Raw genomic sequence first — 15,360 nt, forward strand, 5'->3', positions numbered from 1 at the left:
CCACGAGTCATAGATAAATACTACCCAAATATTATAAGCATGGAAATGAAGGCTTGAGGAGAGTGTCTTGCCCAAGGTCACACAACAAGTACAAGCAGGAGCTATAGTCCAGAAGTCTAAGAACGACTTACAACCACCGGACTTTGGTGCCTCCTGGGCTGCCATCTGAACTGACACTGCTCTAGTACACGGGTTGAGGGAGACATCTAACCCCTGCTCTTAGCAAACGCTCAGGGAGAAACCCCTCCCCAAACATGCCCAGAAAACTGGAGGAGCTAGAACGAAATGTATGCAAGAAATGTGGTCCTAAAAGTTTCTTTATAAACCAAACTTCAAAGATTGTTTAAAGATTTATTTATTTATTATGTGTACAGCATGTATAACTAACTACAGGCCAGAAGAGGGCACCAGATCTCATTACAGATGGTTGTGAGCCATCATGTGGTTGCTGGGAATTGAACTCAGGACCTCTGGAAGAGCAGTCGGTGCTCTTAACCTCTGAGCCATCTCTCAAACCCCAAGTTGTTTTTTGTTTGCTTGTTTGTTTTTTAATATAAAACTTTTGGTTATTTTTGTATTTTTTTAAGACAGAGTTTTAAGACAGAGTGTGTGGCCCTGGATGTCCTGGATCTCTCTCTGTAACCCAGGCTGGCCTCAAACTCAGAGATCTGCCTGCCTCTGCCTCCCAAGTGCTGGGATTAAGACCATCATACCTGGCAATTTACAAGTTTTTTTGTAATTTATTTTTACTGTGTATACATGATGTGTGTGTAGGCAGGCATGCCAGGCCTCAGTGCCTTTACATGGCACTCCTATAAAGGCCTCATGGGTTCTCGGGATCAAATTCAGGTTGCCAGGCTTGTATAGCAAGCGCCTTTACCTGCTGAGTCACCTCACTGACCCATGAACTAAATTATCTTACTTCAAATAGGAGATGCACTTGTAAAGCATATTACGAAAGTAACCTTTTTCCCTTCGAGCTAGCCCTCATTTGTGGAAAGATTCCCTCTGTAATATAAGCCATCTCATTACCACATTCTCAGTTTTCAATATTTTATATGTATTTTTAAGAGCAAACACTGTTTTTAAAATACAATTATATGCTTACTGTAACATCAAAATAGCAGCAAATAATCAAAGGCCTGACGTTTTTCTGTTTAAATCAGCTCCACAAAAGCATACACTTAACTTGGCCAGATTATTAAACTACCCTTTGTGGTTGTAAAATACTGGGGCAGCGTAGTTCTTACTTCTGTTATACGGTAGGAAAGGTAAGAGGAGACAACCGTGGATCTAAGAATCATGCCTATGCTGAAAACAATTTCAACACTTCCAGGGCATTACACATGACTGGCAGCTCCTCCTCAATAAGCCACCAGCACCATCCAGCACCGTCGGCCAGCAAGGGGAGGAGCAGTCAAGAGTAGTAACTCAGAAGGTTCCAAGCCTGGGGGCGGGGCTTACAGACTGCATAAAGCTGTGTACTTTCAAGTTCTCATTAATGCCTGCAGCAACCCTGGGAGGCAGATAGTGAGCCATATTTCACAGTTGTAAATCGGAGATTTACAGAAATACAGTGACTCAGCCAAGGTCAGATCATTAAGTAGGCAGTAGGCGGAATCCTGTCTGACTCCAGAGCGCCTTTCCATTGCACAAAGCTGTCTAGCCAAGAAAACACAATCTCTTAACCTGGCAGTCCTCCATTTGGACAATAATGTTCCTGGACACCAATTCACCTCCCCAAATCCTCTCAGGGTAGGAAAAACATAGCAAAGACCAAAGTAACGGTATATTTTCCACCCTCTTCCTCCACATTCCAAGTCTCTTCTAGTTCCAACTATTTCATCTTCCAAACTTTGGGAGTAATAAAAATTAATATTATTATTAGCTCAGATTGTTACTTTTACCTGGTGCCTATTACCCCACATCTTATCTAAAACCTAATGGATGAAGAAAAAAACAAGGACTATTGTGGGGGTTGGGAGGCAGTGGGTGGAGGGTGCTGGGGGGTGAAGAACAGATAAATGCCCAGTGAAAATCTTTCCATGACTTGTCAATCCATGTTCGGTTCTTTACCAGGTTCACTGACTTCTGGAGAGCCCTGCCACAAGCATTCAGTCTGTGAAAGCATGGCGCTAATCATGAACCGTTCAACACGACCCTGCTTCTATCTGCTGATGACGCTAGACACAGAACCAGTCACATTAGTTTGCTAACTCCTAATACAGCTGTAGACCTCAGTATAAACTATCTATTACCACTTCCAGACTTGAGACAGCACAGATTCCAAACAAGTAATTTATATAATTACCCTTCTGTAGCAAGAAGATAAAAAAAGTCAGAGAAGTGACCTGGGTTCCTCAGTACTTTTAGAGTCCCCCCCCCCTTTTCTTTTTTCAGAGAGAGAGAGGGAGGGAGAGAGAAATGGACACTGGTTGAGATTTGGGTACCTGTTATGTCTCAGAAACCCAGGACAAATCACATATAGCAAATTAAGAGTACCAAGTGGGTTTTCCGTCATTTCTGCAGGGTATCACGGTGTGTGCCCATAACCCCAGCACTGAGGAGGCTGAATCAGGGTTGCACATCTGAGGTGGGCCTTGACTACACAGCAAGACTCTGTTTCAAAACAATGGAAGAATCTAAAAACAAGTTTAAAAAAAAAAAAAAGTAACGTCTAAGAAGCAGATTAAAGCACAAAACAGAAAATGACAGATATGTAACTCTTTCATGCTTCAAATTTCTGACCAAAGGTTAGAAGAAACTTTTTTTAGATTTTATGTGTATGAGGGTTTTGCCTGCACACATGCACATACTCCGTGTGTGTGGTGGCCTTGGAGGTTGTCAGTGCCCAGAACACATTAGGGATGGTTGTGAGCCATCGTGTGGGTGCTGGGAACCAAAGCAGAGTCCTCTGAAGAGCAATCAGTGCTCTAATCTCTCTAGCTCCAGAAATTATTTTCTTTAAAAAGAAAACTAAGCCGGGCGGTAGTGGTGGCGCATGCCTGTAATCCCAGCACTCGGGAGGCAGAGGCAGGTGGATCTCTGTGAGTTTGAGGCCAGCCTGGTCTACAGAGCTAGTCCAGGATAGGCTCCAAAGCTACAGAGAAACCCTGTCTGGGGAAAAAAAAAAAAAAAAAAAAACCTAACAAAAATCAACCTGAGCATGATCACACACATTTAATAATCCCAGCATTCAGGGGGCCAAAGCAGGAAAACCACGAGTTAGAGGCCTGATGGGTTACTATTTGAGATAGTGCCTCGTGAGTGAGTGAGTGAGTGAGTGAATGAATGAATAAATAACCACCCAATCTTCTTTGGCCTTCCTGGAGCTAGTAGTTAACTAGTAAGGAGGTAATGACTTTAAATACTGTAGCTATTGTGAAGATACAATAGATTGGCTAAACAGCCACATGGTATTCAGAGCTACTTAATAACTTTCATGGATTCAAAACAATCTCAGAAACAAGAAAAGCAAGATTCTTGGAGGAGAGACTATGATACAAAGCAGAAAACTGCAGAACCTGAATGCCACGTTTACTAAAAGTGCAATTAAAAAACAAGCTTTGGCTTAACAAAAGTGGCACATCATTTTTTCCTATTTGTGGGACATTGGAAATCTAATTAAATCTTAGTTGTCTCAGGTGCTGAACTGTCAGGATCAGTCTCTGATCAGCCAACCTAGCAGCATTAATTCACTAGTCAAAAGCAGGAACCTAATCCAGGCTTCGGGGGTAGATAGGTGGAATTCCAGTTACACACCAAAAGGAAAGATATGGCTCTGATTATAAATATAAACACTGCTCCTTATGATAGAGATTAGTTAAAAGCAATAGAAGTCACTTAAATGGAGTTCATAATCTTTGATAAGTTACCTTCAGCGAGGACACACAGGGTACAGCTAAAGAAAAGGAAATGGTCACCAAGGAGCGAAGATACAAAGACCACACAAAGGCAGAAGTAATCACCACAGAGAAGGGTAATCACCGCAGAAATGGCGAAATCCTTTCAAAGGCGGGAAAGCTGCCTCATGGTACAGCACCTTCTCATCTTTCTAGCTCCAGCTAGTACAGTGTTTTACACACAGTAGGTACAAATAAGAATATCTCCTGAGCTGACATGGATGGTTCAGGAGGCAAAGGCATGTGCTGCTGAGCCTGATGGCCTGAGTTTGATTCCCAGAACCCACTGTAGGAGTCAATATGTCAATTCCAGCCAAAATTTTAGTCAGGGTATAATTTAAAATTAAAAAACATATATATATAACTTTTCAATTAATCTATTGTTGTTGTTGTTGAGAAAATCTATAGTACAGGTTGGCCTCAATAACTGTGCAGTTGAGACTGTCTTGAATTTCTGATCTCCACCCTTCCCAGTGCTGGGATTACAGCCCTGTGGCATGTCGGGTTTATGTGAGGATGAAACCCAGGAACTTGTGTGTACAAAGCAATCAGTTACACCAACTGAGCTATAACCCTAACCTGTGTGTGTGTGTGTATGTGTGACACACACACACACACACACACACACACACACACACACAGAGAGAGAGAGAGAGAGAGAGAGAGAGAGAGAGAGAGAGAGAGAGACTGACTCACTCACTCATTCTGTACCCAGGCTGGCTTTGAACTCATAATCTTCCTACCTTAGCCTCTAGAATGCTGAGATGCAGATGTGTGCCACCACAATCAGCTTTCAACACACTGTGGGTTTGTGTTTATATTTTGGGGGCAGGGTGTACATGTTTGTGCATGCTGTAGATGCCAGAGATTAATTTTGGGTGTCTTCCTCTAGCTCTACCTTTTTAAAGGTGTGTGTGTGTGTGTGTGTGTGTGTACTGTGAAGGTGCCCATGGAGACCAGGGATAGAGCTGGGGTTACAAGCAGTTTGAGATACCCAACATGGATGCTGGGTACTGAACTCCACTCTCTCTGCAAGGCCAGGAAGTGCTCATAACACCTGAGCCTCTCTTTAGTCTCCTTTACTTTACTTTTTGAGGCAGGATCTCACACTGAGCCTGGAGGTTACCAATTTAGCTAGACTGGCTGTCCAACAAGCCCCAGAGACCCTCTTGTGTCTGACTCCCCAGCACTGGGATTATAGGCATGTGCCAGGAGGATGTTAGGATCCAAACTCAGGAACTCATGCCTGACCAGTGGCCCCTTCCCAGAACCTATAAATGTAGTGACTGCTCAAAGACAATATGGTTCTCAACATACTCCAAGTTCAATGACTCCCATTCCCTTTTCTGACTATCATTGAAGCAACATGGGTTAGGTACTGTGGTAGTCATTCAGCAGCATACAACATTCAACATTTATTAAACAAACATGCACCAGGGATGGGGCTATAACCCAGTAACTGCCTAGTACAGCCCTGGTTTGATCCCAGAACCAAACGTGTTGGGGTGGGGATTTAGCTCAGTGGTAGAGTGCTCGCCTAGCAAGCACAAGGCCCTGAGTTTGATCCTCAGCTCAAAATAAAAAAAAAAAGACACTGTGTTAGTAGAGCCATATGAGATGGCTGTGTGCCATGTAATCCATGTTAAAGGACCTATGAAGAAAGCATCCCCATTTTATAGGTGGGACAGTTTATTGTCACGCCCATTCTATAACTCAGTCCTATTATTCTATAACTTCAAAGTCCTATTATTTCTTTCCATTGTATCACACGACTTCCTGATAGAACTGGGTGCTGCTCAAACACAGTGTATTTTGTTATCTACATCTGACAAAGATTTCACGACAAGCCTTGTGGGCAAGGCTAACATACAGAGGGCAAAAAGCTAGGAGACCAACAGTGCTGAAGTAACTGCTAAAGCTTCACTAAAGGACTTGTGTCTACTGTGTGCAGTAGCCCATAAAGGAAACTCCATTACCAACTGATTCCTACTCAAGTAGAAGAGGAGGGGAAACCATGGATGTTCTGAAAATCCAATCCTAAGACACTTCTGGGCTAAAGAAAAACCCCTCTCTGGCCATGCATCACCAGGGTGTATTGGAGCTAGATACCAAGCTTTGCATGTACCCCTCACTCTATGAACTGAAGAGAACATTGAACGTATTTGTTTGTTTGCTTGCTTGCTTATTTGTTTTGAGACAGGCTTTTTCTATGCAGTCCTGGCTGTCCTGGAACTCACTCTGAAGACTACGCTGGCCTCACACTCAAGAGATCCATCTGCCTCTGCCTCCCAAATGCTAGGATTAAAGGCCTGCACCACCACCACCACCACCACCACCACCACCACCACCACCACACCACCCCACTCCACCCCACCCCACCACACCCCCAGCTCATTGAAGGTGATCTTACCAAATCCCCAGGTTAGGAGGTTAGAAAATTTAAAAAGCAGTTAATCTAGACAGTAGGTTCCACATCATATTCTTCTTTGCAGAACCCAGTCCAGAACTCTGGCCTAAAATAATGTGCGTGGGGGGGGGGGGGGCTAGATCAAGAATAAAAGGATATACGTTAACAACACATCTGTCTTTTGTTTCCTGATAGCAGATGCAATGTGGGCAGCTGCTTCTGCAAGTTCCTGTCACCATGCTCCCTGCCATAACTGTACCACCAAACTATGAACTAAAACTTTTTCATCCTTAAAAAATAGTGAAATAGGGGTTGGAGATTTAGCTTAGTGGTAGAACGCTTGCCTAGCCAGCGCAAGGCCCTGGGTTCGATCCTCAGCTCCACATACAAAAAAAAAGTGAAATAAAATGAAAATTGACAAGCTTTAAAGACTGGTGCAAATCGAAGCTAACTTTTAACATGTCAGCTCAAATCATCTCAAAGAGGAGGAGGAGGACATCACTGGGCACCAGGGTTGACACCTGTACTCCCAACTACTCTGGGGACTGAGGCAGGAGGGTCACGAGTTTCAGGTCAGCTTAAGCAACAATGGAAGACATGTGGGGAATAAAGGAAAAGAGTGTATTGATGCCACAATACGGAAGAGGGTGGATTTCCAATGCTACTCAAGATCCAATAAAAGGACCAGAGCTGTTTACTAGACAAGATGCAAGAGTTCATGATAGCCATCTCTAACTACCTCAAGGAATGTCATATGAGACCAAGATTCAGGGGGCAGAACTGAGACCAAAACAGATTCTGGCTCTCCAGAGAGAAAAACTCGTTTGACTCGAGACATAAAAGGGCATGGAACACCTCCAGGCATAATAGTTTGTTTTCAATGGTATCAGTTCATTTTTCCTCCAAGTGAACCCAGGGCCTTGGACGTGTTAAGCAAACACTCTACCACTCAGTTGTTTACACAACGTGTGACCTCCAAGATGTCTGTAATGGGGATGTGGGTGCAGATCAACAAATGACAGAACAGTGAACCACTAACTATCTATGGTTCCTGTCAGGCCTGCAATTTTTTTTTAATGTTTCTTGTACACGTTTCAAAACACTTTAGTGTTTTGAAAACGAAGTAGTTGAAGGATACTTTAAACACTGTACTTTAAACACAAAGTACTTTAAGAGGATAAGTAGTTTGTGACATTGCTCCTCTCCTACCTTCTGATGCATAATCTCCTCCTTTTGGAAATTAAAACAACACAAGTTTGTGTCTTACAGATGACACAGTCAACTTCTCTGGGACAGAGTGTTTGAGAAAGATGAGCGGAATTGCTACCCAGAAAGAAGGGATGAAAGTGGTGGTTCCGTTCATTAGTACACAACAAACCCCTCAATTCCGTAATGAAATCCAGACGCGGTTTCCAATGAGTTACACAAAACTCTAAGCTGGGGAGCTACTGGTACTGAGGCCCACCACAGCTTCACCTTTCCTGTGTAGCTCACAGTGGCTTCTTTCACAGTGTAGAAATCTTTCGTCACTGTTAGTTCTGAGGCTATCTTAGAAATATATAATCTAAGTGCAATTTCTTGGTTATCTGTTTGAGACAAGGTCTCACTGGGTAGCTCTAACTGGCCTGAAACTCAGAGACTTGCTTGTTCTGCTTCCCGAGTGCTGGCATTAAAGGAGTGTGTCACAACACTGGACTCCAAATTGCAATTTTTAGGTTGAAGAGCTAAATTAATTTTTCATTTAAGATTTCAACTGTAATCACTTTCTCTTACATTGAGAAAAAAGGAAAGTGTCAAATAAAATGTTTATTGATCTCCAGAGGCAGTGCACAACTGCTCAAAATCTAAAATCAGGCCTGAGCATGGGTTCCACTGAATCACTAGCTTGGGCATTATCACCTGACATTCCCATCTTCGGATGTTATGCTTTATATAGACTTGAAAACAGAGGAGTAAAAATAAAACATGGATCAGAACCAGGGCATCTTTGTAAACTCTACACTCAGTAGTTTAATAATAGGACCCAACATTAAATGTCACACCCATTAGATTATGGATTCCAGTAGCATCCATGTTCTTCACAATTACTAATTAAGATCTATTGTACAAGCGGGAGCAGTAATAATAGAGTGTTTACCCCATTTCAAGTCCTAAGTGCTTCTCCGTATCTACCTTGACGACCCTGTGTGCTAGATATAATCAGTATGGCTATTGTGGCAGGAGCAACCTAGGGATACACAGGGGAAGCAATTTACCCAAGATCACAGTGTGGTTATAGAAATAAATGGAGGTAGGACGTGAATCCAGATGACCAAACTCAAGTCCACTAGCCTTTTCAGCCTCTGGACAATCTGATCAAATCAGATTGACAGATTAATTTTCTCTCACACGTGCAAACTGATGTGTTTTTTTTTTGTTGTTGTTTTTTGTTTTTGTTTTTTTTCTTAAGACAACAGGGAGACCGCAGCTCTTTCTACCGCCTGGTTTCACTGTGAATTACATTGTAACACTCTTCCAATGTAACTGTAAAAGAAAGCCAGCCAGTCTTTTAGACCGTAAAGAAAATGTGTAGCAGCAGGGCTTCAGGGTTTTAGTTTGAAGATCAATCGCTGGCCAATACACATGATGTTTCAACGTGGGTAGATGAACCTCACAGAATAAGCGACCCACAGGTCAGACTCAAGAACGCTGCCATGAAACTGCGTAACCGGCACCAGCAAGCGGTCGTTCCAAAAACCCTTCCAAAGACCAGTGTGGTTTTTTTTTTTTTTTTTTAAACCACTCCATTTACTTGAAAACAGGACAAAATGGAACTTGCATAAACACTTAGTCATCAGGACGCTCTGAAGTTACAAACCACCTCGTTCGCAAATTCTAATCCGCAGCTAAGTTCCTACTTCTCAAGGAAAAGGGGAAAAAAAAATAAAAAAGGAGCTGACACTCAAGACCCGAGAGTGAAAACACCTGGTACCCCAGCGGAAGCGACTCGAAGGGGGAAAACGAGCCCACAGACGGGAACTCCCCGACCTGCACAGGCACCACCGGGAACTGGGGGACTTTTCCGGGTCCTTCCCCTCCCTCCTCCTTCCCACTGTCGGTCTTGACATCTACAGGCTGCCCGGACCCCGCGTTGTCCCCCAAGGCAATCGGGGTGGTGGGGTGGGGAAAGGCCATGGGGAAGAAGGCGGGGTGGGTGACAGACAGGCCAGAGAGAGGCCGAGGAGCGGGCGCACGTTCCCCAAGCCGGGCTCCCGGGGGTCTGCACCTGCAGGGTGGTGATGTGCTTGTCGTTGAACTTGTTCTCGCAGTAGCGCAGCACCAGCGACGTCTTCCCCACGCAGCCTTCCCCGAGCAGCACCACCTTGAAGGAGTAGGCTCGCCCTGCCGCCGCCCCGCCGCCGCCGCCGCCGGCTGCAGCCATCCCGCCGCTGCCCCGCCGCGCCGCGCCGCGCCGAGCCGAGCCCCGCTCCGCCCGGGGCCCGGCTCTTCACGCCCCCGTTGCCGAGCCCGGTACCCGCCGCGTCCCCCGCGGCCGAGACCTGGGAGGCCCGAGAGAAAAGTCCCAGAAATGATGGGCCCCGGCTACCACGTCAGGCACCCGAGGCTAGGGGAGCCAGCCCTCTCCTCCCTCTAATGGCGTCTCCTTCCTCCTACGTCACACCCCGCGTCACGTGACCGCCGCCGAGGGGCGGGGCCGGCGGCGGCGGTGGGCGGGGCCGGCCTGGGGCCCTGGTTCCGGTGTCCGCAACCTCGGCGGGGTTCGGTGCTCCTCCGGGAAGCCGCCGGCGGCGGCGGCGGCGGCGGCGGCGGCGGCGGCGGTGGGGGGGAGGAGCTGATCTTTGGAAGCAGATCCGACGACTCCCCGGGGATAGAGGGCGGGAGGACGTGGGCGCCTTGCCCGAGGGAGGTTCCCAAAGCAGGGGTCATCCTTCCCAGCAGGGGTCATCCCAAGCCAAGTCCAGCCAAGGTGCCCTTGAGTCTCTTTTTTTTTTTTTTTTTTCCTACAGGATCTCAGATCCGGGCTATTGCACGTCTGTGTCAATTGTCCACATGGCCAGGCTTCTTTTTGCTCATCTTCCAGGTCTCCGCTTAAACCAGAAAGGCTTTCCTGACTACCCAGTGCTTCCCACATCCTTCTATCCCTCCTACTTACTTCCTCACTAAGATATCTCCTAACAATGGCACACTCGGTGGAATTCCGATTAGGCTGGAGGTTTAAGAGCAAGGATTGCGGAAGACTTAACCTCCCTCCATTCCTAGCCCTAAAAGCCAGGCTGAGAGGGAATGTTTCCTAAGTGATTAAGCCCTGCCTCCCCAGTATTTCTGGCTTCTATGCCGAATCCACTTTGATTGGTCTGGTTTATTTAACAATTGCTTATTTTATTTCATGTGCTTCCACTTTATTTCATGAAATACACTTTCCCAAGAAAGCAACCTGGTATTTCTGAAATTTTATAGTTTGGTGTCATTGAAGATAAATTTGTTTTACTTCACCAGACTTATTTTGCACTTCAACTTAAAAAATAAATGGCAGGACGGGAGATGGTGGCGCAAGCCTTTAATCTCAACACTTGTGAAGCAGAGGCAGGAGGATCACTGAGTTCGAGGCCAGCCTGCTCTACAGAGCTACTTCTAGGACAGCCAAGGCTGTTACACAGTGAAATCCTGTCTCAAAAATAAAAACAAAAGGCAGCTAGCCTTTTTATTCATTCATGGAAGGAGTATGTGAATACAGCTACTACTTGCCATTCTTTGCGTGGCATGAGATACAATGTTTCCATCTTCAGCTTTTTATCCAAGGAAATAAGACAACTATACAGTGGATACTTCTAACTTGAAGCAATTCAGAATATTTTGCAAACATACATGGGAAGGTAGCTGAGTTAACATACTAGAAACGCTTCCTGGAGAAAGTTGCCTTTTGTTAGCAATATCTTAGGCAAAAAAAAAAAAAAAAAAAACAAGAGGGGGGAAGTAGGAAGAAGCATCTAACGTGAACCCAGAAATCAGACAAGAAACCACAGTCAGGAACATTACCTTAAGTTCAAGGCCAGCCTGTTTTGCCTTGTGAGTTCTAAGCTGGTTGGAGCTACATAGCAAGATCCCGTTTCAATAATGATGATGGCCGGGTGGTGGTGCCGCACGCCTGTAATCCCAGCACTCGGGAGGCAGAGGCAGGCGGATCTCTGTGAGTTCGAGGCCAGCCTGGTCTACCAAGTGAGTTCCAGGACAGGCTCCAAAGTTACACAGAGAAACCCTGTCTCAAAAAACAAAACACAAACAAAAAAAAAAAACCCCAAAATGCTGACAGCCACCAGAAGCTGGAAAAGACATGTATAACCCTAGATCCTGCGTGTGTGCGAGTGCAGCCCTGCCAACAAACTGATTTTGGAATCCTGATTTTTTGAATTGGGAGAGAATTAATATATGTTGCTTCAAGCTACCATGTTTATAATTTGTTACAGAGCCATAACACTAATACATAGGAATACTGGAGAAAATCAGTAAGCTCCATTACTCCAAGCAATGAGAGAAATTTAAGACAAATCTGTAACAGGGTGCTATAAAGAATTTAAGTCGCATGGGATTTTTTTTTAGCTGAGGATCGAACCCAGGGCCTTGTGCTTGCTAGGCAAGCGCTCTACCACTGAGCTAAATCCCCAACCCACCTGGTTCGATCCTCAGCTCAAAAATAAAAAAAAAATTTAAAAAAGGAATTTAAGTTGGAGCCAGGCGGTGGTGGCGCACATCTTTAATCCCAGCACTCGGGAGGCAGAGGCAGGTGAATCTTTGTGAGTTCAAGGCCAGCCTGGTCTACAAAGTGAGTTCCAGGAAAGGCACAAAGCTACACAGAGAAACCCTGTCTCAAAAAACAAAAAACAAAACAAAAAAAAGAATGTAAGTCGGGCCAAGTGGTGGTGGCGCACGCCTTTAAGCCCAGCACTCGGGAGGCAGAGCCAGGCAGATCTCTGTGAATTCGAGGCCAGCCTGGGCTACCAAGTGAGCTCCAGAAAAGGTGCAAAGCTACACAGAGAAACCTTGTCTCGAAAAACAAAAAACAGCAAACAACAAAAAAAAAAAAAAAAAAAAAAGAAAGAAAAGAAAAGAAAAGAAAAAGAAGGAAAGAAAGAGGAAAAAAAAAGAATTTAAGTCGGGGTTGGGGATTTAGCTCAGTGGGAGATTGCCTAGCAAGCGCAAGGCCCTGGGTTCTATCCTCAGCTCTGAGAAAAAGAAAAAAGAAAAAGAAAAGAATTTAAGTCATCCTTGGTGTCAGCTATGATTGGTCTACATAAACTTGGTAAGGAATGCCATAAAGAACTGAAACCCTAGCTCTTCCATAAATAAGAAGAGCTGCAAAACTGTGAGTGCTCCTCCATGAGCAGATAGATAACTGGGAATAGATTCCTGACTAGAGAGGGTTGGGGCATAATACTGCACAAATGCATGCAGCTCTCTCGTACCAAAATGATGCTCTTCCCACACAGAAATAAGGAGATGGAGGGAAGGAAAGGGATGCGGGGGGGGGGGGGGGGGGGGGGTGGGGTGGGGGTGGGGTGGGGGGGGGGTGTGGGAAGAGGAGAGAAGTTTAGGCAAGCTAATATATCAAATGGAGAAACTTGCCTCAGATGGATAATATACACCTCCAGTAGTTTCAGTCATGGGAAGAACTGATGATAATAAGGTTGAATTTATGGACCACTGTTGTTGTTTTGTTTTGTTTTGTTTTTCGAGACAGGGTTTCTCTGTGTAGCTTTGCGCCTTTCCTGGATCTCGCTCTGTAGACCAGGCTGGCCTCGAACTCACAGAGATCCACCTGCCTCTGCCTCCCGAATGCTGAGATTAAAAGCATTTGACACTGCTACCCGGTGAGCCCTACGTTTTAAATTGTCTTATTTTTTCCTTGTACATACATTATTCTCATGTATTAAGACCAAACTTGTCTCTGTCATGACCATCCAAGGACCTTGACTGTTGAAATTTGATGAAATGCTAGAGCTGAGGAATCAGATAACTGCCGTTTCTTCTTTGGGGAAGGAGGGTTGACAATGGCTTTTGTACATCTTTGGTTCATTCATTCACCATTTCAAAAATATTTACCTGGCCGGGCGGTGGTGGTGCACGCCTTTTATCCCAGCACTCGGAAGGCAGAACCAGGCAGATCTCTGTGAGTTTGAGGCTAGCCTGGTCTACAAAGAGAGTTCCAGGAAAGGCGCAAAGCTACAAAGAGAAACCCTGTCTCAAAAAACCAATATATATATATTTATCTGAATGTTACTCTCTGCCAATGACTACACTATGGAATAGGACTCAAGTAGATATGCTCTTTGTCTCATGGAGCTCAATAAATGGGAACTATAGATTGCCGTAGAATATTATTTTAAGATGTGTTGCACTTATTTTTATACATGATGTCTTTACAGCATTAACCTTTGTTCAATGATGCAAAGGTGTGTAACATTTGTTTGATTAAATAAAATTAACCTGCACTCAGGAGACTGAATCAGCAACTAGCTGACCTGAAGTGGTGGGGAGGAACCAGGTGGGGCAAGGGCTTTTAAGTGGGGGTTGAGAGAAGAACTCAGGGTTTTTTGAAAGTCGCCAGCAAAGGGAGAAGGTTAGCTACTTTTTATTCAGACTCTTTGAGTGAGAAGAATTCAATTTCAACCTTTGAATCTTGAGTTCTTTAGAGGCACAGTGATTTAGGTAAGTTCCCTTTGAAAAAGTCGGTGCCCGAGGGAACAGAATTCCCTCAGGCTGCTGCCCTTGTGGCCAAACCTCGGCTGGTAGAGGAGTTGCAGTTGCTGATTAGGACAGCCACGGCTTAAAAGGCAGCCACAATAATAAAGAAAAATAATAACAGATGATTAAACAGTTACAATAAAGTGTGGTAAATGAGACCATAGATCACACACAGGGAACGTCTAAAAGTATCATAGGAGCCATTTCAGGAAAACAGACATCATTCAGATGAAATGAATACACTTCTTTATTCCCAATGTTCTCACCATTTCAGCAGCGTAGGCTGGTCCCATGGTCTACTGACTTCTGAGCCAACAACATCTTGTTCTTCTCTCCTGCTTCCTCCTGAGCTGCTTCCTTCTCAACCCTTCTGATTTCTCTTCCATTGTCAACCCCTAACTGTTGAGATTCAGGTTTCAGGTCTCCAAATAAGTAACTTTCCCTGGGGATTCAGTTCACTCCCGTGCCTTCTCTGAAGGTTAATAACGTCCACATTTAGGGGTTGGGGATTTAGCTCAGTGGTAGAGCACTTGCCTAGCAAGCGCAAGGCCCTGGGTTCGATCCTCAGCTTCCCCCCCCCCAAAAAAAAATAACGTTACCCTGATGTCACTCCTAAGCACTGGATGGATGTTGGTCACTGGCCGGATATTGTGTAGACATTTCAAACGTATGTTTAAGATGCACCTCCAGATTTCTAAATGCTGTTCCTCCCCTGGATTTTCTTGACTTAGTAGTAGTTCCATCGTAAGCACATATACGAAAGATAAAATGCAGCCAATGTCATTTCGCTCGGGAGATCAAACCAAGGTTTGCATATGCTAAGAAACTTTGATGTGACCGTATTTAAGTGCCAACCCCTATGGCAAATACTGTATGTTGTCCAAACCTGTCAACCTCTCCTGCTTTACCTTTCTCTACTATAGAAATAAAAGAGGAAATACTTGAATTCATATTCTTAGAGTTACAGAAACAATTTGTAATGCAGGGAGAGAGGGAGGGAGGAGAGAGAGGGAGAGAGAGAGAGAGAGAGAGAGAACAGATGAGATATGCTTGTAGATGGCTCAGTAGTTTAGGTGCATGTTTCCCAAGTATGAGGATTGGGGTTTAGATTCCCAGAATCCCTTGCAAATGCTTTGGTGGGGATAGTGGCCTGCCTGTAATTCCAGCATAGGAAGGTAGAGACAAGATTCCTCAGAACAAGCTGGCTAGCCAAATGAGCCATATCTGTGAGTGCTGGGGTTGACGGAGAGACCCTGCCTCAATGAATAAGGTGGAGGAGCAATGGAGGACGGTTCCTGACAACCCTGTCCA

General features: G+C 44.9%; 1 protein-coding gene across 1 annotated transcript in view; it reads right to left on the reverse strand.

Annotated features, from left to right (window-relative positions):
- Rab21 (RAB21, member RAS oncogene family) overlaps positions 1-9,964 on the reverse strand; it is a 30,429-nt gene extending 20,465 nt beyond the window's left edge. The window contains exon 1 of the mRNA XM_036170020.1: positions 9,575-9,964. Coding sequence (XP_036025913.1) covers positions 9,575-9,730 — 156 coding nt within the window. The 5' untranslated portion in view covers positions 9,731-9,964. The remainder of the gene's footprint in view (positions 1-9,574) is intronic.
- Positions 9,965-15,360: the final 5,396 nt, after the last annotated feature.

The sequence above is a fragment of the Onychomys torridus genome, chromosome 20 (genome assembly GCF_903995425.1).
Source record: "Onychomys torridus chromosome 20, mOncTor1.1, whole genome shotgun sequence".
Taxonomy (NCBI): domain Eukaryota; kingdom Metazoa; phylum Chordata; class Mammalia; order Rodentia; family Cricetidae; genus Onychomys; species Onychomys torridus.